General features: G+C 45.2%; 4 protein-coding genes across 5 annotated transcripts in view; 2 read left to right on the plus strand and 2 right to left on the minus strand.

The window, feature by feature from the left end:
- LOC138127602 (uncharacterized) lies at window positions 1-994 on the plus strand. The gene is made up of 2 exons (XM_069043677.1): window positions 1-712; window positions 762-994. The coding sequence occupies exons 1-2, from the start codon at window positions 573-575 to the stop codon at window positions 925-927; spliced, it is 306 nt and encodes a 101-aa protein (XP_068899778.1). The 5' UTR covers window positions 1-572; the 3' UTR covers window positions 928-994.
- On the plus strand, window positions 995-20,818 carry LOC138127524 (uncharacterized). Of its 2 annotated transcripts, none has more exons than XM_069043555.1 (2): window positions 995-1,140; window positions 14,153-20,818. In XM_069043555.1, exons 1-2 carry the CDS (start codon window positions 1,129-1,131, stop codon window positions 20,666-20,668), a joined length of 6,528 nt encoding a protein of 2,175 aa, XP_068899656.1. In that variant the 5' UTR covers window positions 995-1,128; the 3' UTR covers window positions 20,669-20,818. The 2 variants fall into 2 exon arrangements, with proteins under 2 accessions (XP_068899656.1, XP_068899657.1); XM_069043556.1 differs by lacking the exon at window positions 14,153-20,818 and adding an exon at window positions 5,001-11,465.
- Window positions 11,394-13,298, minus strand: LOC138127559 (leucine-rich repeat neuronal protein 2-like). The gene is made up of 8 exons (XM_069043618.1): window positions 13,177-13,298; window positions 13,073-13,106; window positions 12,635-13,014; window positions 12,393-12,587; window positions 12,162-12,346; window positions 11,913-12,114; window positions 11,690-11,871; window positions 11,394-11,637 (listed from the first exon to the last, which is right to left on the minus strand). The coding sequence occupies exons 2-8, from the start codon at window positions 13,104-13,106 to the stop codon at window positions 11,448-11,450; spliced, it is 1,368 nt and encodes a 455-aa protein (XP_068899719.1). The 5' UTR covers window positions 13,177-13,298; the 3' UTR covers window positions 11,394-11,447.
- Window positions 20,776-26,520, minus strand: part of LOC138129482 (uncharacterized) — a 9,950-nt gene continuing 4,205 nt past the window's right edge. The window contains exons 6-18 of the mRNA XM_069045776.1: window positions 26,324-26,516; window positions 26,043-26,276; window positions 25,703-25,960; window positions 25,573-25,654; window positions 22,863-22,982; window positions 22,537-22,779; window positions 22,161-22,409; window positions 21,965-22,113; window positions 21,814-21,923; window positions 21,570-21,765; window positions 21,287-21,523; window positions 20,971-21,228; window positions 20,776-20,924 (exon numbers count right to left, since the gene is read on the minus strand). Coding sequence (XP_068901877.1) covers window positions 20,828-20,924; window positions 20,971-21,228; window positions 21,287-21,523; window positions 21,570-21,765; window positions 21,814-21,923; window positions 21,965-22,113; window positions 22,161-22,409; window positions 22,537-22,779; window positions 22,863-22,982; window positions 25,573-25,654; window positions 25,703-25,960; window positions 26,043-26,276; window positions 26,324-26,516 — 2,426 coding nt within the window. The 3' untranslated portion in view covers window positions 20,776-20,827. The remainder of the gene's footprint in view (window positions 20,925-20,970; window positions 21,229-21,286; window positions 21,524-21,569; window positions 21,766-21,813; window positions 21,924-21,964; window positions 22,114-22,160; window positions 22,410-22,536; window positions 22,780-22,862; window positions 22,983-25,572; window positions 25,655-25,702; window positions 25,961-26,042; window positions 26,277-26,323; window positions 26,517-26,520) is intronic.

The following is a 26,520-nucleotide window of genomic DNA, read 5'->3' on the forward strand; positions in this document are numbered from 1 at the left end:
GTTAATGGCGAAATGGTATTTTTGCAGATTATATCGTTAGTATAATCAGAGCATGCAACATAAGAAAAATTCAAAATTCGAATTTATGTAATTGTGCATTTTTTTCGTTGTCCCAATCGCTTCTGTACAGTGTATTGCATACACAACTAATTGTTTTTTTGTATTTTTGATGAGAAACGTATTATGTCAATTTTGCTGCATGTTATGTCTTGTCAAATGAAGCGAACAACTCCGAAAATGTTCTTCAATTTGATTATTTGTGTATCTCGCGACAGTTTTTCTTTTCCTGCGAACAAAAATATTGTATTATAGTTTTTGGAATTTGGAAAAACTGTCGCACCATTTGAGCGCCAAATTTGAACCGCTAACTGTACAGCCGATTCCGCTTGTCCCTGTGACCCGCTTCTCCGCCTAACTGTACCTAAACGGTACCATACCCGGTCCCAATTGACTTTCAATCCAAATACGTAAAACACCACTTACACCTTTTGTATATTAATAAAAGCTGACATGGTTCGATTTTGTTGCAATCAATCATTCGAACGTCGCTTTTCCGACTGACCAGACTCGAAATGCGAAGTGTCAAAGTAGTGATTTTGTTGGTGGTGATCGTGTCGATCTTGTGCGCGAGCGAGGCGAGAAAAAAGCGCAGAAAAAGCAGCAAAGGGATGATTCTCAGGCAAAAAGAAACCAACCCCATTGAGTTTATCAGGTGAGCCGGACCTGCGGAGCTTTTGACGCTAGTGACGCTTTTCCAACAGGCTGACCGTGATGAGACTGATCTATGGTATCGCGTCCAGGGTGGGACTGGGGGAGCAAATCTCGGAAGCTCTCAACGGGGCTTTCGTCCCTCCGGGAGTCGACGAATATGACGACTACGGTGGAGACTTCACCCTGGGGGACCGCGAGGACGACTACGACTACTAAAACTTTTTCTTTGTTGTATTTATTTGTTTCTTTGTACATATAGATTAATAAATTGTTGAGATTTGAACCGGTGGTAACACGCAGAATCGTTTCGTCATGCTTGACAGTTTTAGCAAAGAAATGTGCGAGTGCAGTTGACACAAAAACAAGTGAAGAACGTAATCAGAGAAAGAAATGTGACGGTTTTGTAGTTTAAAAAAAATGTCTTTGGCGGTGAGTGGTTTTTGGTTTTTTGTAGGAATGGAATGGGTGTGATGTGAGGTTATGCGAAACAAATGACGGGTGTAACAAGTGCTCACGCAGCCGCCTGGATTTCCCGCTTCTATTAATAGAACAATCGCCGGTCTAGGTTCGCACAGTCGAGTGTTTTTGATTATTTGTTGATTGATATGATGAGTTATGTCGTCTCTCCTAATCTTTTTTGTTGAGAATGTGATAAGATTTATTGGGATTGGGAATATAAAACACCGCCGGTGAATCACCACACATGGATGACCTTGGCAAAGAAACTTTAGGCAAATATGCGGTGGGGAAAAAACGAAAGAGATTCATTAATTAACTATTTTACCAGCCGATACTTGTTAGAATTCCATTAATTAATGAATTTTTTCACTGGAGGAAATACTCGGGAAATTGTTGAAACAATTTATTCAAATTTTGAAAGTTATATTTTTCTTCCGTATAGAAAACAATGACACGTAAATTAAAATTGCATAAAAAAATTTATTAGAGCACAAAATTTCCTGCAAGAAAGCCCTAGAGGGCCGTATTATAGCTAATATAGAGTGTCACAAGGTTTGGTAGTATTTTATAATTCCCAAGTAATAATTTAAAAATAGTTTATAATGTTAAATCTTAAAGTGAATAATAATGGCCACATTGAGGCCACTGAAGACTGTGTGGTGGTCACAAGAATATTAATGAATGAATGCGTACTCATCAAGTCAAAACATTACACAAAAACTACGTTCACTTTCGTGGAATAAAAACGGACAAAAAGCTGTTCAGAGGCGCCGAGACACAAAAACCACGTTCACTTCCATCAAAATCATACATAAATTAATGAATAATCAATCACAGAACTGCTAGTAACACTTTTGTTACATTATTGGGATTTAATTGTGAATTCACGTCGGTATCAGATAAATTTCAGTAGGTATCGCAGAGATAATAAAAACAATCTTTACATTTTGAAGAATTTGTTTATTTACAATAAAGATAAATAAGACTCCACGATTCACACACTCTATAAAAAAATCTTCCACGCGAAGACGAAGTTCTCTTCACTATTTATAGGTTCCGCCTACACTAATTGTTTCATGTGGCCCTATTCGAAAAAATCACAAGGATTTAACTCCGGTGAACGAGGAGGCCATGGTATTGGTCCGTTTCTTTCAAACCATTTTTTTTAAATTTATTTTCATTTAACATTTTGTTTAGAAGAAAAACGAGACATAAGAAAAAATGCAACGCTCTACAGCGTTTATTTATAAAGCCAAGAAATAAAACGCAAAATCTGAGAATTATTTCTTTCCAAAGAACAGAAAAAATAATTAAAATCGAATTTCTACTTTTTGTCTAGTAATTTAATCATTTTTAAACAAACTATTTAATAGTTATTTATGCAACAAGTGCAAAAAGGGAATGATTATTGCACGCGACGTGAAAATTGTCCCAAGAGCCGCAGGCGAGTGGGACAACATGTCAATTGCACTTTTTGCATGTGTTGCATACAAATTTTTTTCTACGATCGAACAAAAAAACAAGAAAAAAACAACGATAAACAATAGTTCAGTCCTGTGCGTCGTGTGTGAAAAATGCAATAAACACTCGCTTTTTGCACGATCGTAGACAGACTATTGACAGATGCGTGCAATAAAGACTTTATTGCACTAGTGCAATTAAGAGGCACTTTTTCCACTAAAAACAATGCAATGAACACTCACTTTTTGCATTTTTTGAGAAAAGATCAAAGATGCTGTAAATGTGCAAAATATTAATTAGGTACTAGAATTTTTTTTCTAAAACTGTTTATAAGAAATTATTTACAATAATATTTAACAATAAAGAAGCACGTTTAATTTTTAAATTCTCGTTTTAGCTAACCACACGATAAAAAAATTCTTAATTTTTAAACTTTTCCACGAGATAACAAAATTTGGGAATTAATTTTAAATTCATCTTGTTAACGCCCGTTCGGACGTTTCCAACCGCGGTCGGAGCACGGCTCGACGCCCACGCAGCATTTTTTATGTGTAACGACGACACTCTGTATCGTATATTCGACTTGAAAATATATGTAGTAGTCCATTGTTAGTTAATAAACAACAAAAAATCCAAAGTGTATTCTTTTGGGATCTTGTTTTTTCGCCGAACATAAAGTGGTCCTTCGAGCCGGATACAATTCCACGATGCGGCCTAACTTCCACTGTAAGGGTGGTACGTTTTCTTCCCGTAAAATTACCACATCTGAAACGTGTCCATATAAGACCTCTTGAAATAATGATACTCTATTAACAGTTTACTTCAAACTGCCTCTCAATTTTTATCCATATCAATATAAAATAGTATAAAAGCGTGCATAATTTTCATTAATAAAAAATCAATAATAAGTTGATTTGATTAAAAACCTGCCCTCGATGCCGTGCCCCATTTTTATAAGTTAAATAAATTTGAGCAACTGCTCTCTACAGGATTTAAAAAAAAATATATTTAAAAGTCATTGATCCATGTGATTAATTTGGAAATCATTTGACAAATATTAAAACTTCACCAATAAATTAGGAATATTAGGAATATACAGGGTGATTCATATAGTATCATACAAACTTTAACCAGTGGTAGATTCTAACCCCTAGACACTCTTACAAAAATGTCAAGGTTCCAAGGTTAAAATTGTTGAAGATAAAGCATGTTGAAGAGTCTACTACCACCTTTTAAGAACTGCAGATAAATGAAAATATTTTACATTGAAACAAAGTGGCAGGCATTGTTGTCAAAATGAAACTAAAGCGAAATTTATAATCCCAATATTTTCTCTATAGCAACAATTGTTTGTTTCTATTATGACATTAATGACATTTGTTATACATTGGACGTAAAGTGGAATAATTTAGCGAAGAATCGCATTTACTAATAGTGAAAAAACTGATATGGTAATTTTTGCCAATTTTTGATGTATGACTCAAAATTTTATTGTCAAAAGCCTTTTGAGACCGGAATCTGCCGCTGGTTAAAATATTTATGAAACTATATAAATCACCCTATATGTCTACGACTTCTATCAGCAGGTTTGTTTTTTTTTGTAAGATTATGTATTTTTTTCTTCAAACGTCCGTAAATTATGACATTATCCTGCTGCATTGATAATGCTAAAGTGTCACTTCATTGTCATGGCATCTAACGAGCTGACGAGCGGCAGATAAAGTTATTACTTATTATTTCCGCTGAGGGCGTCCGTGAAGTTATTATCTCCGCTGATGAGCGGCAGTAAAGTAAACTAGCTAAATCATTTGAAATTCCTACCTGGTTTTTTAACATGTCTTAAATAATTTGTTATGAAGGTTTGAAGAAAAAATAGTATATGTTATTCGGAGCAAAAATGGTTTTATGTGCTTTGGCTGGTTTGTCTGCCTCACTGCGTTCGGCAGCCAATCTACCAGCCGCAGCACATAAAACTTCATTTTTGCTCCTCATAACATAATATACTATTATTTGTTCTTTGCCACGTCACAATCTTTTTATAACATTTCTTCTCTGTACAGTCGTTTCTTGGATAGTACATACTTATTGTTGTTCATTTCTTAACTTCCACTCTTTTGCTTCTTTATCAATCTGAACCTAACACATTTTTTGACAATTCTGAGACTGACGTTTGGACCAAACATGTTGGACAACAATGGTGTATCGCGATTTTACCAAAATGTGACTAGATCTACCACATAAATTATTTCTTAATTCAGTGTGACCAATATGAAAGAAGTTATTTGTGACGTCAATGTGTAAAGTTGCGAAGTCCTAACGACTGAAGCTTCACCATTTCCGAAATTTGAATTTTGAAATTTTCATTTCAGACTTACAAAAAACGAGCGGGCACGTCGGACCGCGGCAAAGACTACGAATGGCTGTTGTGTGCCTTCTACTGTTTAAAACTGAGCACGACAGCAGATGTCGTCGAATTTGACTTGCTCACAAACAGCGAGTTCTTCGGAGACTTTGACGACATTACCCTAAGAGTTAAATACATCGATGGGTCAGTCAAAGTCTTTCTCCTCCAGCTGAAACACAGCGAGAAAGCCAAAACTCTGGCTCTGAATTCTTTGACTGCACCAAGTGGTGATTTCACCTTCTTCAAGTACCAAAAATCTTACGACAACATCCTCAGCTTGAAGAATTTCCATTTCATTTTGTACACAAACAAGACGGCCAATTTCAAGGACAAGACTCAGCTGACCTTGGGAGATCGACGAATTGCCATCAGACAACACTCCTGCGTGGGGGGCAAGCTGTTGGACACGAATCGAGGTCGGAATTGTTCGGTTTTTAGATTCGAAAGCGAGTCCGATCAGAAGTGGGATTTTTTGTCCAACTTCTACATCTACGTGAACCAGCAGAATGATACGAATCTGAAACAATCGATTTCTGATCTTCTGAAGACAAGGTTGGAATGCGACGTTTATACGACTTTTGTAGAGTTTATGAGAGGGTGGTGGGCGGGGAGTTTCAAACTGACGAAGTACGACGTCGTTGCCAAGTTAGCCGAGTTGGTATTGTCACCAATGGTCAAAACGGTGAGCGGTGAGGAGTGCAACGATAAGACAAGACTGATAGAAGAAGCCATTTTGAAGTTCGACATGACGATAGTAGAACCTGGGGGTGGGGAAAAGATAACGAAAATCTGGAGCAAAACGCTTGAACCCAAAGACATGAAAGTAGTGAGTTTGACGGCGTTGAAGTTTGGTCTGGTCACCAAAGGAATAGGAAAAATGAGCGACCTCTCCATGGAGAAGCAAGCAAAAGTGTTGTGGTTCATGGATCAAGTCCCTCTGGTTGTGCAGCAGGAAGCTTCCAAAAAGAATCAGCTTTTGGCTGTCATTTCGCTTCTAGAAGGATGCAGAAAGAAGAAGAGAATCGTCTTGATTGGTCACACTGACGCAAAATTTCCCAACTGGAACATCTTCACGTCTTTATCTGACATACCTCGAGGCGATACTCTGCGCAAGACAATCACCCAAACTCTCACTTTCTCGTTACAAGGAAAAAAATCAATCTCCCTGGAAGAGATGCACATCGTCGATGACGAAATCGCGTCGGCTTTTACTCTCCACCAACTCCTTGAAATCTCCACTGACGACAACTTCAACATAGGAGAACCTCTCGAGTCGCTGCCCCCGACTTACATCCCGAGATTTTTCTACAAGATCCTGATGAACCACAGCGTGATCGACGGATTGAAAGAATGCCGGATCTTGCTAAGCTGCAAGGGAGAAAAAAAAAGACTCCAGAAGAAGTTCAACAAGCGCATGGTGCCTCTCTCTTGCTACTGGGGCCACGATGCAAGTTTCTGCAAACATTATGTGTACGTTTCTGACGGTGAATTCGATCGAGGAGTGGTCGACGATTTGATCCAGGACAAGAAAGCCGATCATCATTTTCGCTTCAGCGACCAAAATATACAGTGGTTGACGAGTCGAGAGGTCCAAGAGCTGCACAAGTACAAGAGGGTGGACGCCAGTCAAGTTTTCGGCGAAAGCGAGGTCGAGGAGAACGTTCACCACAAGATAAGAGTGTTGGCGTCGCACACGGGCACCGGAAAGACGAGTTTCTTGAACCGGGTCAAGAACCAAGCACCGGCGAATTTTTTCGTCATCAAAATCAACCTCAGAGACCATTTGGAGTTTTTCCAAAGTGACCACAAGGAAAACCTCGTTTGGGATTACCTCGCGGATTTCGTGTCCAAGACTCGAGGTTACAACGATTTCGAAAGGAAAGTCGTGAGAAATTTCGACAAGAAAAAAACCATCATTCTGTGGGACTCGTTTGACGATTTGCCCCAAAAATCGAGAAAATCGTTGATAGGTTGCGTCGAGTATCTAAAAAAGTGGGGTGTTACTCAATGGGTAGCTGCTCGAAACCAGTCCGGAGAGTTTCTCCAAAACAAACTGAAAGTGTTCGCTTTGACAATGCTACCGTTCCGCCAAGACGACCAGATTTACTACATGCGGAACCGTTGTGGTGCGACTGTCACGACTGTCGCCAATTTCTTCACCACTATGAAGATCCTAGACGACCAAGAGTATCTAGGCGTGCCGCTGCTACTCTTCATCCTGACCGACATCTTCACGCGGGATCCCGACCTTCTGGACAAGGTCTACACATTGACCGACATGTTCGGGGCCTTCATCGACGGCAAATACGACCACTTCTTGAAGAAGAGCGCCAACAACGACTTGGAGTCTTTGCGCAGCTTGATCGAACACGGCAAAGAGCACAGATTGGACCAGTACAAGATAGCCGCCGTCTGCACGCACCTGCCCGACCTCCACAACAAATTCAAGCTCCAAAACAGTAAAAAATTCGTGAGCGACATCACGAAAGGCGACTTCTTGGGCCTGGTTGCGAAAGTCGACGCAGATGGTTTCGTCTTCGAGCACCAAGTACTGGGCGAGTACTTGGCAGCTTTGTATTTGTCGGAGAATCTAAAAGTGGGCTTGGAGGAGTTCCTGTTCGAAGAGAAACATCGCAAGATTCGATTCCTGTTCGATTTGCTCTTGGCCGAAAACGAACCGAGTTTGGTGTCAATTCTGTACAAAAAATTTTACGAGGTTGGGGAGTGGGCTGTTAAAGATAGAGCCGGAAGGAGTCCCTTGCACTTGCTCTGCTCATACGGGGAGAAGCATCCAGTGTTGAGACAAGATTCTGGAGTGCTCGAGGCAAAACTGGGAGAGTCCGTCAGGGAAGACGACGAGAGTTTGAGACGCGCTGTTCGCGTCGCCTGTCAAAAGTGCAACCCCCTCGAGAGGGATGGTTTGTTCGGGTGGACCAGTTTCGACTACGCGGATCGTTCGTTGTCACTCGGCTTGGTCGAGATCTTGCGAGGTGACCTCGGAGAGATCTTGCCAACCCTCCACCACTACAAAGATTTGGCCACAGTTCTCTACTACTCGGTCAGATTTGACTACCAGAACTTGTTCGTTGCCCTAAACAAGCAAATACCGTACGTGGAAAGTTCTGGTGGGGGGAATTTGCTACACGTGGCGACGGAATTTGGACGGGAAAATTTTTTGACATGGCTTCTATCCTTGCAAATCTACCAGAAATCTATCAACAAATCCAACGAGAATCGGTGGAACCCCGTCCACATAGCGTCGTTCAACGGCAACTTGGATCTTGTGAAGTTCCTGAGGGAAAAGGGGAGCACCTTTCCGTTGAGAGACCCTTCCGTGATGTCTCTGGCCACGACTCACGGCTACAAGAGCATCGTGCAGTTCTTGGTGGAGAATAGTTGCAGCCCGAACGAATTCTACCACCTGAACTACTTCACCCAGTCTTTGCCGCTCGCGATTACGAAGGGGTACGTCGAGATCGTCGACTTCTTGCTCCGCAACGGTGCCAAATTCTACAACATCGGCAAGAACCACATGAACGCGTTGCACATGGCGTTGGAACACGAACAGTTTGACGTGGCTCGACTCCTCCTGGAGAGGGGAATCGACATAGACGCGGTCGACGGTAGTGGGCGGAACAGTTATCACCACGCCTCCATGAACAACCAGAAGGCGGTGGTGTTGTTTCTGTTGGCGCGAGGGGCGGAGCATCGACATACGGATGAGGACAAGCGAACGCCCCTCCATTTGGCCGCCCTTTCAGGCTCCCTCGAAGTTGTAGAGGTTCTCGTGGGGGAAGGAGTTGAGGTAGATGCGGCGGACAACGCCGGCATGACTCCGCTTCACTTGGCAGTTTGCTCCGGACAGTACCCTCTCGTCAAATTCTTGCTCGAAGCCGGGTCCAACCCCAACGCCCCCAACAAATTCAAACGCACCACTTTGCACCTCGCCGCCCTCAACGGCTTGAGCGAAGTGATTGACATCCTCCACGCCCACAACGGAGATTTCGAGGCCAAAGATTGTCTCTACGGGAGGAAACCCCTCCATTACGCCGCATGGAACGGACACGAGGACTGCGTCGAAGCCCTCCTAAAACTAGGAGCGGGAATCGACCCCTCTTGCAACTTTGGATACACACCTTTGCACCTGGCCACCAAAGAGGACAACATCGAGTGCTGTCAACTCCTCCTCCAAGCGGGGGCGTCTCCACAAATAGCCAATCGCTACGGTGGGACCGCCCTAGACGCCGTACGCTCTCACGCAGTACTCATGTTGATGGCGCAACGCCACGCCCACCCGCTACACTACGCCGTCTCGGAAGGTAGCGCCGAAGCAATCTCCGAACTCGTAGCATTGGGACACGACGTAAACCAGACGGATCGAGACGGATCCACGCCGCTTCGAGTGGCCTTAGATCGGTTCCGTTCGAATGAATTTGTTCGGGTTTTGATAGAGAAGGGTGCGGATTTGGGTGCGAGAGATCGAGGTGGTTACATCCCATTGCACCACGCTCTGCAAGCACGGTTTCTAGACGAGAAGACCCTAGAACTACTCCTGGGAGGAGAAGGGGGGAACTATGTCAACCAAAAGACCGACAACGGACTGACACCTCTACATATCGCTGCAAATAGTTGCGACAGGGTTGAGTGCATCAACTTGCTACTAGACAAGGGGGCGAGATATGACGCAACAGACGATGAACGGTTCGTACCTTTGCACTATGCCACTCTCGGGGGTAGTTTTGAGGTCGTGGAGGTGTTAGTAGGACGGGATTCTCGTGTTGACAGAGTCAACAAGCACGGACGCACTCCTTTGCATCTTGCTGCGACAAAGGGAAATCTTCCAGTGGTGCAGTTTCTTCTAGACCGTGGAGCTTCCGTTCGAATGATGGACGATGGTGGAGACACTCCTCTAGATGATGCTCTACGAGCTGAGCAACCACAAGTGTTTAAACTGTTGCTCAGTCGAAATCCAGATTTTAACGTTGCCACCACCAATCACAAAGGACGCACTGTTCTGCACATGGCCGCCAAGCAGGGGTCACTGGATTTGCTCAAGTTCTTCATCGACAAAGTCCCTGTTGACGTTGCAGATGTTGACGACAATACTGCCATAGATGACGCTCTCTTCAGTCGCCACTTCGACGTGTTCAATTTTTTGCTAACCAAATCACCTTTTGACGTTAACAAAAGAAACAAACGCCACAAGCGATATCCTCTACATGTTGCAGCAAGCACCAACACTCTAGACTTGGTAGAGTTGTTCCTAGAGCGCGGGGCTAGAGTGGATGTTGTTGATGACGAAGGTAATACACCTTTGCACGATGCCGTCGCCAGTTACAAAGACGATGTTGTTTTGTTATTGGTGAATGACAGTAGAGCTCTTGACATCCAGAATAAAAAAGGACAAACACCTCTTCACTTAGCCATGCAGCAGGCCGAAAGAGATTTGATTAATCCGTTAGTAGATAAAGGAGCTCAAGTTGATCTGGTCGACAATGATGGTAACACACCATTCGATGTTTTGTTCAACCAAGGATATTTTTCTTGCGGAGAAAAAGTGTTCCTGAAGATGAAAAATTTTGATTTAAATAAACGCGTCCCAATGAGTGGACAGACTGTTTTGCATTTGGCCGCCGACAACGATTCACTCGAAGTGGTAAGTAAGTTGATAGAGAGGGGAGCATCTGTCAACGTGGAAGACAGAAACGGTCAGACTCCGTTGTTTTGTGCTCTGAGCGAAAGCGAGGAAATAGCTCGCTTGCTTCTAGAAAAATGTGAAGTAGACGTGCACCATAGAGACAAGAAGGGCAGAACCATCCTCCACGTGGCGGTGGAATACGCCCCCGCTCTCGTCGACCGTATATTGCAGATGGGGGCGGCGATCGACGCCGTCTCCGAGTCGGGGACTCCACTGGAGGTCGCTTTGAACGTCGAGAACTCCAAAATGTTCAAGTACCTGTGGGACAAGACGCCGCAAGCTGATGTGCTCAACATGGTCAAGAACAACGCGAGAACTCCTCTTCACATGGCGGCAGACCAGGGAGACCTACAGCTGGTCAAGTTGCTTCTGGAGAAGGGCCTCAAGATCAACGACGTCGACAAAATGGGGAATACGCCTCTCGATGCTGCGGCCCAGAACGAACATTTGCCAGTTTTGGAGGTGCTACTGGAGAGGGACAACGGGACGGTGGTCAACAAGAGCGACAACATGGGACGCACCCTCCTGCACGTAGCCGCCAAAGATGGGAATTTCGAGATGGTGGAGTTGTTGGTGAGGAAGGGGGCCAAAGTGGAGCTGTGCGACGGCCAAGGCAAAACCGCTGCAGAAATAGCGTTGGAGGAAGGACATGAGAAGATATACGAATTTTTGAAGAACTAGTACAACTTGTTTTATACAGTCTTCAATAAAAATTTATTTTTTATAAAAGTATACATGGGTTATTTTGATTACAAGCAGCGCAAGTACGGCGTTTATTACCCACCAGAATCTACCCCATTTGCCGTACACCAAATTGAGGACGTTCTTATGAATGGTCCAACACTTCCCTTCCATTGCTTTATCTTTGTAGACGTCGAACCAAGTCGAGTCCAAGTTGGTGCACCTGTGGTAGGGATTATCCGGCGTGAAGGACCAGGTACGTGTTCGATACTCACCTCAAAGTCTTGAATTGGTCTCCTCCACTCTTGAGGATTACATTAGGAAAGAGATCTTCCGTCATCCAACGGTATTGACACTCGCACCTCCACGAATTGTGCCTCAAATCAATCTCTTCCAAGACGTCCCAATCCAGCAATTCCATGTCGAGAGAGCTCAGTTTGTTGTTTTGCAAATACAACTAATCAACTCGCGTGAAAGCCGTACGGATATTTCAGTTACCTCTATGACCGGTGGCCACGACTCTTGGTACCCGTCAACCTTCAAGAAAGCGTCTTTGTGGATAACAGTCAGTTCTTCATTGTCGGACAAGTAAAGTTGTTCGAGATTGATCAGTTCGCTTAAGCTGCCGGCGCCTATTTCGAGCAGACGGGACATATTGCACATGTGCAAGATCTTTAGGGTCGTCATGTTAGGGAACCCGCTGAAAACTGAACGGTACTGCTGGTTCGAGAACTGCGCGACTCTCACCTCTCTTTGGTCAGTCGCACAATAGGATTGTTGCTGAAGTGCAGAATTCGCAGCTTCGACAGCGCTCGCAGTTCTGTTGGTACTTCCTGGAACCGGTTGCCGTCCAGGTCCAGATACCTCAGGGTGGCACTTGGCCGAAACCGTGACGGCAGCGTCGACAGTTGAGTATAGCTCAGGTCCAGCTTCTGCAAAACAAGTTCACCACGAGTGTCACAGCTTCGAAGTACTTACTTTGAGCGAGTCCAAACTGTTGATGGCCTTGACAGTTTGCATGGTAAACGCTTGCAAAGGGTTGTGCGCGAGCGACAAGATCTCAATGTCGCGGCTGTACTTAAAAACCTCCCTGTCCAAGCTTGTGATGCTGTTGTGGTCCAAGTAAAGCCTCTTCAGGGGCAGAAATCGGTACTGTCTGTTGCTGTAGACCCCCTAAAAGCACAATATAAAACCCGGCACTCACACAGTACGAGTCGTACCGCAAAAGCTTTCGGATGGAGATTCTCGATGCGATTGTGGCTCAAAATCAGCTTCTCTAGGTAGGCCAATTTGCCGAAAGTACTCTCGCTGATATATGTTATGTGACAGTTCAGCAAACTCAAAGATTCCATGCTGGATCTCGGGAACTGCTTGTCCAGTCGGTCCAGGCGGCTGTTCGCGATTGTCACTACTTTGAAAGGGTAGGTTTTGTCGTTGGGGTCAATCCAGTACCACCCTTCGAACAAGTTGGTGACGTCGGAGGTGCAGTTTACGCTGTACAAGTTGCCATAACCGAGTTGGCAATCGCACTCGGCGCACAATGGCGACTCTGTGCCGTAAACAAGCGGAAGAAAAAACAGCAGAAGTGGCAACATGTTAGCTAAAACGGCAAACGTGCATTTTTGGTGAGGCGTTAAGGTACTCACTGTATATCTCACGTAAATCAACTGATAACAAATTTGTGATGTGCATCTAAAAATAAAACAAACATTGATTAGGTCTTCCACAAGAGGTGTTTGCACAAGTCGCAACGACAATTTACTGAATTAGCCAAAGATGCGTTGTGATCATTTCTGGAACTCTGCAACAGACTGAATGATAAGCTTTATTTAAAAAAATAAAGTTGCAGTTTGGCGATGAGTTTCTGGGAAATTCTCCTATGACGTATCTCTAACTGAGGGACCGTTTTTGATAATAATTTATTTGTGATAACTGATAAGCCAATCGTCCGCTTTTTCAAGGAATTCCCACTGGTGTAATAAGCCGGATCGATAAGATTGTTTTTAAGAAATTGCTTCATTGAGTGACGATTTTTATCACCTCTCCTCGTCAGGATTCCAATTAACTCATCTTATTTGTTCCATTGAAGCAAAAGGGAGCTTGGGGAAGTTTTTTCCGAAACAGAGAAACTCAAACATCTTTCCGAACATTTTGGTTCTCAAATTATTCGATTTTCCTCTACATTTAGGTTTTTGTGCTGCTGTGAAGCCTCGATGTCAAAAACAACTTATTCAAACTCGACAAATATCCACTTAATAAATATTTCCGCACACTTGAGTTATTATGAACGATAATGGTTTTCCGATCTGATAAGATAAAATTCTCGTTGATCTCGTTTAATCTCTCAGATAGATATATTTAAAAAATGTGTTTAGACAACTGATTACATCTAGTAAGAGTTGTCCAGAGCGCTATTCACTAGTTTTGTTTCAGTCTCAAAGAGATTTTATTCAGTCGTGTGGGCGTTTTGGGTAAATCAGTAGAAGAAAGAAACTAGATATTTTATTGTACATATTTGTTTTGACCATTTTGTCTGACTGATAAGAACTTTGAAAGGTCTTAGAAGAATCTATTGTTACCTCTTTCTTCCACTTCACTACCAAATACATAGTTTCATGTCTTCATTATTTTTTCTATCAAATCTCTTCCCCAAAGATTTTGAATACTATTCGCAACAGCTGCATTGCTTTATATTTTTTTCTCGTCCTTCATATGTCACATTGCTTGTCTCATTGCAGACGTATAAGAAACGGAGCGGCACGTCCGACCGGGGCAAGGACTACGAATGGCTCTTGTGTGCCTTCTACTCTATAAAATTTTGCACCAACGTCCAAGTCCTGGACTTCGAGTTGTTCACCAACAACGAGTTCTTCGGCGACTTCGACGACGTAACCCTAAGAGTAAAATACACCGATGGGTCAGTCAAGGTCTTTCTCCTCCAACTGAAACACAGCGAGAAAGCCAAAACTCTGGCTCTGAATTCTTTGACTGCACCAAGTGGTGATTTCACCTTCTTCAAGTACCAAAAATCCTACGACAACATCCTCAGCTTGAAGAATTTCTATTTTATCTTGTACACAAACAAGACGGCCAATTTCAAGGACAAGACTCAGCTGGCCTTGGGAGATCGGCATATTGTCATCAGACAACACTCCTGCGTGGGGGGCAAGCTGTTGGACACGAATCGAGGTCGCAATTGTTCGGTTTTTAGATTCGAAAGCGAGTCCGATCAGAAGTGGGATTTTTTGTCCAACTTCTACATCTACGTGAATCAGCAGAACGACACGAATCTGAAACAGTCGATTTCTGATCTTCTGAAGACAAGGCTGGAATGCGACGTTTATACGACTTTTATAGAGTTTATGAGAGGGTGGTGGGCGGGGAGTTTCAAACTGACGAAGTACGACGTCGTTGCCAAGTTAGCCGAGTTGGTATTGTCACCAATGGTCAAGACAGTGAGCGGGGAGGAATGCAACGATAAGACAAGACTGATAGAAGAAGCCATTTTGAAGTTCGACATGACGATAGTAGAACCTGGGGGTGGGGAAAAGATAACGAAAATCTGGAGCAAAACGCTTGAACCCAAAGACATGAAAGTAGTGAGTTTGACGGCGTTGAAGTTTGGTCTGGTCACCAAAGGAATAGGAAAAATGAGCGACCTCTCCATGGAGAAGCAAGCAAAAGTGTTGTGGTTCATGGATCAAGTCCCTTTGGTTGTGCAGCGCGAAGCTTCCAGAGAGAATCAGCTTTTGGCCGTCATTTCGCTTCTAGAAGGTTGCAAAGAAAAGAAGAAAATTGTAGTGATTGTGGAATCTTGGATGAAGAAATTCCCCAATTGGAATGTTTTCCGAAACTTATCTGACATTCCAGTGAGTCACTCTTTAGCCAAAAGTATCTCCAAGACGTTTAGTTGTTCGTTACAAGGCAAACAGCAGATCACTTTAGAACAATTAGGTGTCTACAGAAGCACAATCACTTCAGCTTTCGGCATCTGTGAACTTCTCGCCATTGCCACTAGTGACAACTTCACCATCGGAGAACCCCTTGAAGCTCTACCGTCAATCTACATCCCAAGATCTTTCTACAAAGTCGTGTTGAACTACAGCGTCATCGACGGACTGACAAATTCGAAAATTTTGTTGAGCTGCAAGGGTCAAAAGGAGACAGTGCAGAGGAAGATTAATAAGCGGATGGTCACGATTTCTGATCACGTGGAATTTGAGAATTTCCACAAACATACGATTCTAGTTTCGGAGGACGAGTTCACGCAAGAAGAACTCGACAAAGAGTTTGCACCGATAAGTCCAGCCCATCATTTGCGAGTGATTGACGGTCAAAACTTGCAATGGTTGAACAGTACAGGAAGCATCGAAGAACTAGAAGTCCACAGAAGGGTGAATCCTGGTCAGGTGTTGACAGAGGACGAGGTCGACGATCACTTCCACGACAGGATCAGGATTTTGACGTCGCACGCGGGCAACGGCAAGAAAACTTTTTTGGATCGACTCAAAAAGCAATCTCTTCTAAATCACTTGGTCATCAGAATGAACCTGCAAGATCATTCGGGGTTTTTCAAATATTTTCACTCGCGAACAGATGTTTTGCAGTATCTAGAGGAATTTAAGGAAGGAGGTGAAGGTTATAACGATTTTGAATTGAAATTCATCGAGAGATTCGACCGCGAGAGGATGGTCTTGCTGTGGGACAACTTCGAAGAGTTGCACCCCGACTCCAGAAAAGGTTTCATACAAAGCGTGAAGGATTTTCGTAGCAAAGGCGTCACCCAATGGATCACCGCCCAGACTCACTGCGCGAAGCTTCTCGAGAGCGAGTTCGGCGTGTTCGCTATGACCATGCTCCCGTTCTCCCAAGCCGACCAGATCTTCTACATGCAGAACCGCTGCGGCGTCGCCGACGACACAACAATCCGCGACTTCTTCAGGAACAGTCGAATTATCGACAACCAAGAGTACCTAGGCGTTCCCTTGCAGCTGGACATCCTCAGCGACATCTTCTGCAAAGACCCGAAACTCCTCGAGAAGATCTACACCCTGACCGACATGTTCGAAGCGTTCGTCGACGGCAAATACGGCCATTACCTCAAGCGGAACGAAACTTCCGGAGTTTTCGGAAGACTGAGCAGCATAATCAGCGACGCCAAAATCTACAGACTGGAGCAGTACAAGATCGCGGCCCTCGCGACCCACCTCCCGGAGTTGTGCCAAAAACTCCACCTCCAAAACAGTGCCCAGTTTCTCAGCGACGTCAAGAACGGAGACTTTTTGAGTTTAATAAAAGGAGTCGACGAGTCCGGGCGGTGTATCTTTGAACCCCACATCATCGGGGAGTACCTAAGTGCTGTGTACCTGTCGGAACATCTGAACATCGAGCTGGACCAGTTCATTTTCGAAGAGAGACACCGCAACGTCCGCTTCATGTTCGATTTGCTTTTGGCCGAGAACAATCCGACTTTGGTGGCCATCTTGTACAAGAGATTCGACGATATAGAGGACTGCGGGGTGAAGGACAGGGCCGGGAGAACTCCCCTGCATCTCATTTGTTCGTACGGGGAGCGACACCCTGTACTGAAGGTGAAAAAACAAAACACGATCGAGGCCAGTCTAAGGGAGTCAGTTCGGGGAGACAACGAGGCTTTCAAGCGATTCGTTCAGTACTTGTGCAAGAAGCTCGACCCCTTGGAGAGGGACGAGTTGTTTAAGTGGACCGCCTTCGACTACGCCGACGGGTCTTGTTCTTTGGGAGTGATCGAGATTCTGGGAGGGGAGATCGCCTCCAAACTCCCACACTTACGCAACTACAGCGACGCGCGTACAGTTCTCTACTACGCCGTAAAACTCAACTATCAGAAGCTGTTCAACAGCGTCGAAAGTCTTCCGTACGTGCAAGACGTCGATGGTGGTAATCTCTTGCACTTGGCGGTGGAATTCGAGAGGGAGGAGTTTCTGAAGCGACTGTTGTCCAACCAAAACCATCTCGCGTGGATCAACAAGTCGGACAAAGACAACTGGACACCTCTTCACATCGCGGCCTTCAAGGGAAACCTAACTTTGGTCAAGTTGTTGCTGGAGAAAGGCGCGACATTTCCGTTGAGGGAACCGTCAGTGATGTCTTTGGCCACAGCCCACGGGTACAGAAACCTGGTGGAATTCTTTCTGGAGTGCGGCTGCAGCCCTAACGAGTTCTACCACCGCAACTGGTTCACCACGTCTTTGTACCAAGCGATCAATCAACGCAACGACACCATCGTCGAGCTCTTGCTGAAGAACGGGGCCAAACTGTATTGCCTGAGAGCCTCCAGGACTGGCGACCTCAAACCGAACTACAGAGGCATGAACCTCTTCCATCTGTTCTTGGAGAACGAGCAGTTCGACATCGTCGAAGCCATCTTGTCGAGAGGGGTCCACATCGACGTGGTCGACAACGATGGCAGAACCGGCTTGCACCACGCCGCCCTCAACGACCAAAAATCCGCCGCATTCTTCCTCCTAGCCAAAGGTGCAAACTACCGCATTCTGGACAAGGACAAGAGAAGTCCTCTGCATTGCGCGGCCGCGCGATCGCTTGACGTGGCCAAGATTCTGGTGCGGGAGGGGGCGGAAGTCGACCTCCAAGACAACGAGGGAAATACCCCTCTCCATTTGGCCGCCTCCAACGGCGAGGTCTCCTTGGTCAAGTTCTTGCTGGAAGCGGGAGCCGACCCAAACATCTCTGACAAATTCAAAAGGACCCCGATGCACACCGCTGCGCGTTACGCTCTGGCCAAATGCATCGAGCTCCTCCACCACCACGGGGGAGATCTGGAGGCGAAGGACTCGCTCTACGAGCGAGTACCTCTCCATCTGGCCGCGTGGTTCGACAACGACGACTGCGTCAAGATCCTTCTCCAGAAGGGAGTACAAATCGACATCCAGTGCCGGTACGGGTACACTCCTCTCCACCTGGCGGTCGAAAACTGTTGCACCGGTTGTTACCAGTTGCTACTCCAAGCGGGGGCGTCAGTCGACGTTGCCAACTGTCACGGTCTCACTCCGTTCCATTTGATACCCAAAGGGTACTACGTCCTGGCGAGGACTCTGATGCAGTACGATCCGTACCCTTTGCATTCGGCCGTCACAAGACGAGATGTGTACTTCATTCGAGAACTTCTGGAGTTGGGGCACGAAATCGACAAATCTGACGACAAAGGAGCCGCTCCGCTGCACCGTGCCATCAACTGCAAGGACCCTCTGGAGATTGTGGAGATGTTGGTCCAAAAGGGAGCGGATTTGGGGAAACAGGACCGGGAGGGGTTCACCCCCCTGCACTACGCCCTACAGAGCGAGCGTCCCGATCTTGCGGTCGTCCAGATTTTACTCGATCATGACAAAGGAGGCGAAACTGTCAACATTGCGACAGCGAAGGGAATCACTCCGCTGCACATTGCTGCAAGAGACCCCCACTTGGCGCTGTTCGGTAGGTCCCAAAGGCCCAATGTGTGGATCAGCACCGTTGAGCTGCTGATAGACAAGGGGGCGAGAGTCGATGCAGCTGACAGCGAGGGGTTCACACCGCTGCATTACGCAGCCTGCAGTGGGAGTTTAGATACCGTCAGGTTTCTACTAGAGAGGGACCCTTTCGTCGACAGGACGAACAAATATGGCCGCACTCCTTTGCATATGGCCGCCACTAACGGACACCTCTCGATAGTCAAGCTTCTGCTAAACCACCAAGCGTCAGTTTTGGTGGTAGACTGCGAAGGAGATACTCCTCTAGACGACGCCCTCAAAGGCGAACACGTCCAAGTGTTCAAACTGCTGCACAATATCAACCCCGAGTTTGACGTCGCCACCACCAATCACAGAGGGCGCACGATTCTTCACGCCGCCGCCAAGCAAGGTCTACGCAATATGGTCAAGTTTTTCCAAGACTTGGTCCCAGTTGACGTGGTGGATTTCGACGATAGTACTGCCATTGAAGATGCTCTATTCAATCGCCACTTCGAAGTGTTCAATCTGTTGCTGACCAAATCAAATCTAGATGTCAACAAGTGCAGCAAACGCCACAAGCGCTATCCGCTGCATGTTGTAGCATGCACCGGCACTCTAGACTTGGTGAAGTCGTTCCTCCACAAAGGAGCAAAAGTTGATGTCGTGGACGAAGACGGCAACACTCCTCTGCACAGCGCAGTGAACTACGGCCACAAACAGGTCTTCTTTGCGATGTTGGAGAGCGATCCTGGAGCCCTTCACATCAAGAACAACAAAGGCCAGACGGTTCTGCATTTGGCTGCGGAGAAACAAACCAAAAGCTGGATCAAGTTGTTGGTTGCGAAGGGTGCAAGGATTGATGCAGTTGACAGTTGCGGTCGCACACCTTTCCAGATTTTGTTCCACGCGGATTGTGTCATCTGTGAGGAGTTGTTGTTGTTCAAATTGGACAATTTCGATGTTGACGGGCGCAGTCCAGTCGGTAACAAAACTCTTTTGCACGTGGCCGGCAAGAACGAGTCGATGGAGACCGTGAAGTGGTTGGTTGAGAAAGGTGCGTCGATCGAGGGGCGTGACTCTAACGGGGACACGCCTCTTCATTGCTCCGCCCAAAGAAGCACCGAGATTCTTTGCTTTTTGTTGGACCACTACAAGGACTCCGTCGACTTGGAGAACGCCAACAACGCGGGCGAGACCATTCTGCACTTGGCCGCCTCCTACTCCCTCGACAACGTCAAGCGCATCCTGGAAATGGGAGCTTCGGCTTACGCCACGACGAAACTCGGGGAGACCCCCTTGCACTACGCCCTCAACATACCCGAGTGCTTCCGGTTCTTGTGGAGGCAAACCCCCGAGATGGACATTTCGAACGTGGTGTTCCACGCCACGAGGACGATCCTTCACGAGGCCGCATTCCAGGGGAAACTTGGCTTGGCGAGGTTCTGTCTGGAGATCGGACTGAAGATCAACGAAGTGGACGAGGATGGGCACACCCCCCTGAGCGACGCCGCCGAAGAGAAACACCTAGACATTCTGGCGCTGCTGCTCGAGGAGGATAAAACCGCGATGATCGTCAATAGCGGCTACACCGAGGCGCAGACTCTCCTGCACATCGCCGCCTACAAGGGAGACTTGGAGTTGGTGAAGTTGCTGGTGAGGCGCAAGGCCAGGATGGACCTGCGCGACGAAAATGGACGAACCGCGGCGGATCTTGCGCGAGAGGAGCACCATCAGGACATTTACCACTTCTTAACGGAGAGGGTGTAAGTGAGAGCGGGTGAAGAGAGATGAGGTGTTTTTGTTACAGAAGAAGAAGATGTGAAGGTGCGGCAGCAAAATGGCGTCCAAATATGATTGTTTTTGAAACTGTGTGATGTTTTTCATAATTTTTATTGAATAAACGAAAAATACAAAAGAGTAGTTATTTTAGATTGTAAAGATAGGTTGGAGAATCCACCGGTAGAAGTAGTAGAAGGCGACCACGAGAAGCAGGTTTTTGCAGAAAGTGTCCACAAACCACATTCTGTAAATAGTCGATTATGCAAAATTCACAACACTTGGATTCTTACATTTTCAAATGACGTTTGGCCGCAGGTAAAGTGTCGTCTGTTTCTTTCAGATTGTTTCTTCTCAGACCTAAGATGCAGTTGGTGAAGTAGTCCAAGTAGACGATCCCTTCCCCGTCGATTTTGTAAATGTCTTTCTCCCTTTCGTTCATCCACTTCGTCATCCCCATGGTTTTGTCGTTGTTGAACTCCCACTCCTTTGTGGTAAAGTACTCCAACATTTCTGACCCTTTCTGGATCCTCCTCTGGATCTGGTACAGCCTATTCAGACACAAATTTCCAGAGATCGTCTCAAATCTCGACTTCCCAAAACACTTACACAGGTTTGAAGCCCAGCGCTACCAAAAGTAGATCAATCAAGATGGCGGGAATCAGCTGGAAGAGGTAGAAGCAGATGTTGTGGACGAGTTTGGACCTCTGGAGGGACCCCCCCGGGTACCAGACTATCCCGTTAAAGGGTACGATATTCCTGACGACGTGCTTGCCCAAATCGATGATTTCCTCCCAGGTTTTGCTGTATTTGGTCGACCCTGTGACATTGTAGATCCTCTGGTTTCTGCAAGGACAAGTTAACATGTTTTTGCACTTGGTGTCTTGCATACTTGTCGTGGTTGACGTGGACCCAAGTGGAGACGAGCATGGCGTTGATGACCACATCCGCTGGGACAAAATCTGCTCGGGACTCGCGTCGGATGTACATGGACCGGATGATCCCCTTCCCCGCCCCCACGAACAGCCCCATGGGACCTTGCAAGTTGTTGCACCAGCCCGCAAAGGGGTCTTTGAGCGTGGGACAAACTACAAGAGACTCGTTCAAACCTAGTCAAAAATTTTGCTCAGGTGTACCAATTGACGGGCGAACGATGATCGCCGGAAGAGTGTGCATCTCGCGGACCACCAAGTCCTCCGCCATGGCCTTGGTGAAGGTGTAGGTGTTGGGACAGTCACCTAAAAGACTACTCCCCAGGTCATTTGCTTGGACGCGTCGACATTTTACCGTGAGTAGATCGCGTCTTCGGCGTGGTCGTCCATATCGAAGTTGATTCTGGCGAGGATACGCGACGGATGGGCCGGAGGTTCGTAAGCTCTCTCTTCGAGGACGCTCTCGTAGGGGTAGGCGTAGGCGGTGGACACGTGCACCAACACCTGATCGGCAATCACCATCACTCTTTTCATGACCAACGCTTTCCTACCTTCAGGTTTTTGCACTCGCGGGCTAAGTTCAGCACGTACTGGGTCCCCCGGGTGTTGATTCTCGTCGCCACTCGGACAGTATCGTCGAACCTCGTCGACGCCGCCGAGTGGAAGATGAAGTCGACTTCTTTGGCCAGAATCGACATGAACTCGGGGGAAATCCCGAGGTTGGCCTCTGTGACGTCACCGGCGATGGGTTTGCACTTTTTGATGGCCAAAGGGTCCTTCTTCTTCAACGAGTCGAACAACTGCAAACATATTTGTGTTATTTGTTGGGTCGCCGTTGCCGTCATGCCCACCGCACACCCTGTGGCACGGCATTCAGGCCGGACTGATTTATCAAAAAAAAATTTTTTTTACTGCACCCACACCCACCATGTTGTTAAAGATGTCGCTGATCCTCTCGTGCGGGGACTTCCCCTTCTTGCTCCTGAGCAGCAAGTAGATCGTTTTGACCCCCGGACAAGTCCTCAGCAGCTTCTCGATGAGGACCTTCCCTAAGAACCCGGAGCCGCCTGTGATAAAGATCGTTTGCCCCCGGAACATATCGCTGATGCGATCCGGCAGTTGCTCCAGGTCCCCCGGAGACATCTCGATGGCCATGGGAATGGATAAACACTGAGGAAGAGTTATTTTCGTTCGTTTGTTTGTCGGATTCTTATTTTTTTCAACGTGCGACTGTCATTTGGTTCAGTACTTACCGGGCACGCACGAAACAAGTGACGACACTCACGCAGGGAAAACAGCACACTAGATGTAGTCGCGTAGCCGACGTGACGGCACCAAATATGTGCGTAACGTTGCCCACTTACTTTTATAAACTAGGTGGTGCTGATCAAAAATTGCCAACTTGATCCTCGATGTGTTACTTTCATTTCGTTTAATAACAGCGCTGTTTTCATAATTGGCGATTACGTCAAAAAAAAATTGGATTTTTGCGTATGTATGCAGAGCGCGGAGCTCCACGAGAACGACTTCGCAAGATTTGTTTCCTTTTGGTGAGCAGTGGCGCAACAAAATGCTACTTCTTCTTCTTATTTGGCAGATGTACAACTTACCAATTGAATAATGTTTTTTACAACTAAAATATTATTTTTTGATATTTTTCATATTTTTTAAGTCTCTTTGAAAATTGCATCTGAACACATTTTATAACACCCATCAAAATAATACAATAATAATAATTAATTATTTCCCACGTGGATGTCGTAAAAAAGTAGGCTTACAGCAAAGTAAATGATAATTTAAAAGAATGTGCCTTCAAGAGAATTATCATGATAGAAATGTCCATGATGATAAAATAAAATCCGGCCTCGATGCCGTGCCCCATCTGTTGTAAAAACTGCACTTATAATAGATAATCTGAACACTAATGCACAATAATCAGCACCACAATTCAATATGTTTTTTTAAATGTTTTCATTACTTGTTTTTAGCTTTGAATTGTTTTGGACGTACAGTTGGAGAGACCGAATTTCGGGCATTACATTATTAACCTCAATGATTGAGGTGAAAAGAAATAAATTTCAAAATTTTACTCTTGAATGTCACGTTGACAATAAAGAGTGATTTACATCGCAATTTTTTGAAGTGACAGAAAGATGATGCCCGAAATTCTGTGTCCCTAACTGTATAATCTGTTTCAAGAATCTAAATAAAAAAATCCACCACTTGTTGTTGGCAGAAAAAAAGAAATCCCTAAATAAGCTTCATTTTTTTTTGGGTTGGCCCAACCTCCCGCCAAAATTTGACATTGAGTTTATTTACCTAACACAAAATAATTATTATGTGCAAAAAGGTGGTCGCTACCATATCATACCTTTTGAGTAAAATAATAAAATGAAAATAAAAGAACACGATGAACTAAGACCAAAACAACTGTCAACAGTTTTCTTTCATAACCCCACTTTTTCTGACACATGCAGACATACTAAAAACAAAAGTTGGCGACGTTGTCGGTTGTATTTTCGAGGTTGAATGCAGTGTTGGTAGATTTTTGATTTTGAAGCATATTATATTTATATTTGTTTAGAATTTATTGCAAGTCTCTAACCTATACTCGTAAGTAGTACCGTGAGATCGAAAAAAAATAGAGTTGGCTGTGACCAAAAATTTCAGTTGGCAATTCGTTAAAATTTCAATTATCAGATGTCAGTCTTAAAAGTTAGGTTAGTAATTTTGTGAACGTTGAAATCTTGATTATCATAAAGGCGTGCATTATGTGTGACCTGTCAGTTGTAAAAGAATCATGAAAAGCTCCAATCGTATTTACGAACTAGAGTAAATATTCGAAATGTCTGCCTTCAGCTTCCAAACATAATGCTACTCTGTTCGCTTCATGTTTTCAAATGACCTTCGCAAAGTCGGGACGTCGATTAAATTGCAGTTATCAGTAATTACTTGCATTAATTCGGGAATTGTGCCAGGCCTGTTTTTGAACACGTTGTTTTTCAGGTATGGAAAAACAAAATAATCAAGGCAAGTTGTTGGTAAGTGCCTTGAAAGTCCGGAATGACAGTTACTATTGTAATTAATGACATCTGATGACATTTGAATTAAATTTTTACGTGCTGCCAACTAAAGTGTATTAATCATGGCCATCTCGATTTTTTTAATTTTCGATCGCACGGTAGAATCCTGTAATATCTTTTAAAATGACCAAAAAAATTCTTGTAACCTTTCCTTGTTGATTTTGTATTTTTTCATTTTGTTTTTTCCTCAAGGAAAACACCAAATATAAATTGTGTAATCTACAAGAATTTCGACATTACATATATCAAAATATCACTTTCCCCAAAATTTCCCAATTTCGATTAGTTTCTCATCGTAATATGTAAAGATTTCAAACTTTCATCCAAAAATAAATGTCAATAGAACAAGCCATGTTGTCAAAGCTCCCAAAACATAAACAAAAAGAATTTGCTAGAGTTTGTTTTGTTTGAGCGCTCAAATCCGCCTCAGTGAAAGTGGATTTCGTCAAATCTAGTTACCTAAGAAGACCACGTGGTCGTGACGGAACAACAACCAACAAATCCGTAAATCAGCCCAATCGAGATTACCCACCGAAAAACGTTGTTGTTACGTCACGTGACCCCGTTTCGCCTTCCTCGTTTGTTTCTTTTTATTTGACTTCCCCTGCGAGGGTCAAGTTTTACTACAGCGGTGCGATAGAAAGTCGATTATCTAACGGCATCATAGCAGGCGCGTTTCGGTTGTTTTCCATTCAATTCTTACGAGTTTTGGGATGAGGCAGGCCGCGTAAACCGATCGGCAAGGTCGACGCGACAACGAGTATAAGAGGGGTGTTGACTTAAGTCGTATAAAACTTTATTCCACAACTGGCTTATTTGCTAACACAGTTCTGACAACCCAAACATTTGACTGAGTACTAGGGTTCTACATCCCTAGAACGGGGACCACGACGTAGCGGTAGAGCAGGTAGAGGAAGCCCAGCAGGATCAGGGTCTTGCAGATGCGGTCGGCGAACCACATTCTGAAAGATTTGTTGGTGAGCGACGGCTAGACTGTCAGTTGTGCTTACATTTTCATGTGTCTTTTGGCTGAGGGGATGGTCTCGACGGGCTCCTTCAGGATGTAGAGACGCGCCGCGTGGACGCAGTCCGTGAAGTAGTCGGCGTAGTTGAGGCCGTCGGAGTCTAGCTTGTAGATGGACCTCTCTCTAGGGTTCAGCTGCTTTATGGCTTCCAAGGAGTCGTCGTTATTGAAGTCCCATTGGTTGTTGGCGTAGTACTCGAACACTTCGTACCCTTTGGAGACTCTCTGCTGCACCCGCATCAACCTAAAACATTCTTCCATTTCTTGTGGTTTGCACGAGTTAGACAAGCAACCACACGTGTGTGTATTGCTGGTTGCCTACTTACACCGGTTTGTAACCTAACAGCACAAGAAGTCCGTCTAGGACGACCGCTGGAATCATTTGAAACAACCAAAACTCTATTTGATGAAGCACCCTCCACCTCTTCATCGACCCGCCGGGGTACCACATCACCCCATTGAACGGTATCTTGGTTTCCACGACGTTTCGACCTATACTAATGACTTCATCGAACGACACTTTGATCTCGGATGAGCTGGTCAGGTTGTAAATACGCTTGCTGGAAGAGTCTACTGTAAGAAGGCCGAGCTGGTACTGCTGACTTACTGCGACTGCAAGTAGATGAAACTGCTGCAGATCAAGCAGTTGGCGATTATGTCTACTGGCATGTAGTCTGCGTAACTGGAGCTTTCGCAGTACATGGTTCTGATTACTCCTTTGCCGGCGCCGATGAGGAGGCCCACGGGGCCGTTGATGTTGTCGGTCCAGCCCGGCAAGGGTTCCTTCCAGATGGGTATGACTGG

The sequence above is a fragment of the Tenebrio molitor genome, chromosome 4 (assembly GCF_963966145.1).
Source record: "Tenebrio molitor chromosome 4, icTenMoli1.1, whole genome shotgun sequence".
Classification (NCBI taxonomy): Eukaryota; Metazoa; Arthropoda; class Insecta; order Coleoptera; family Tenebrionidae; genus Tenebrio; species Tenebrio molitor.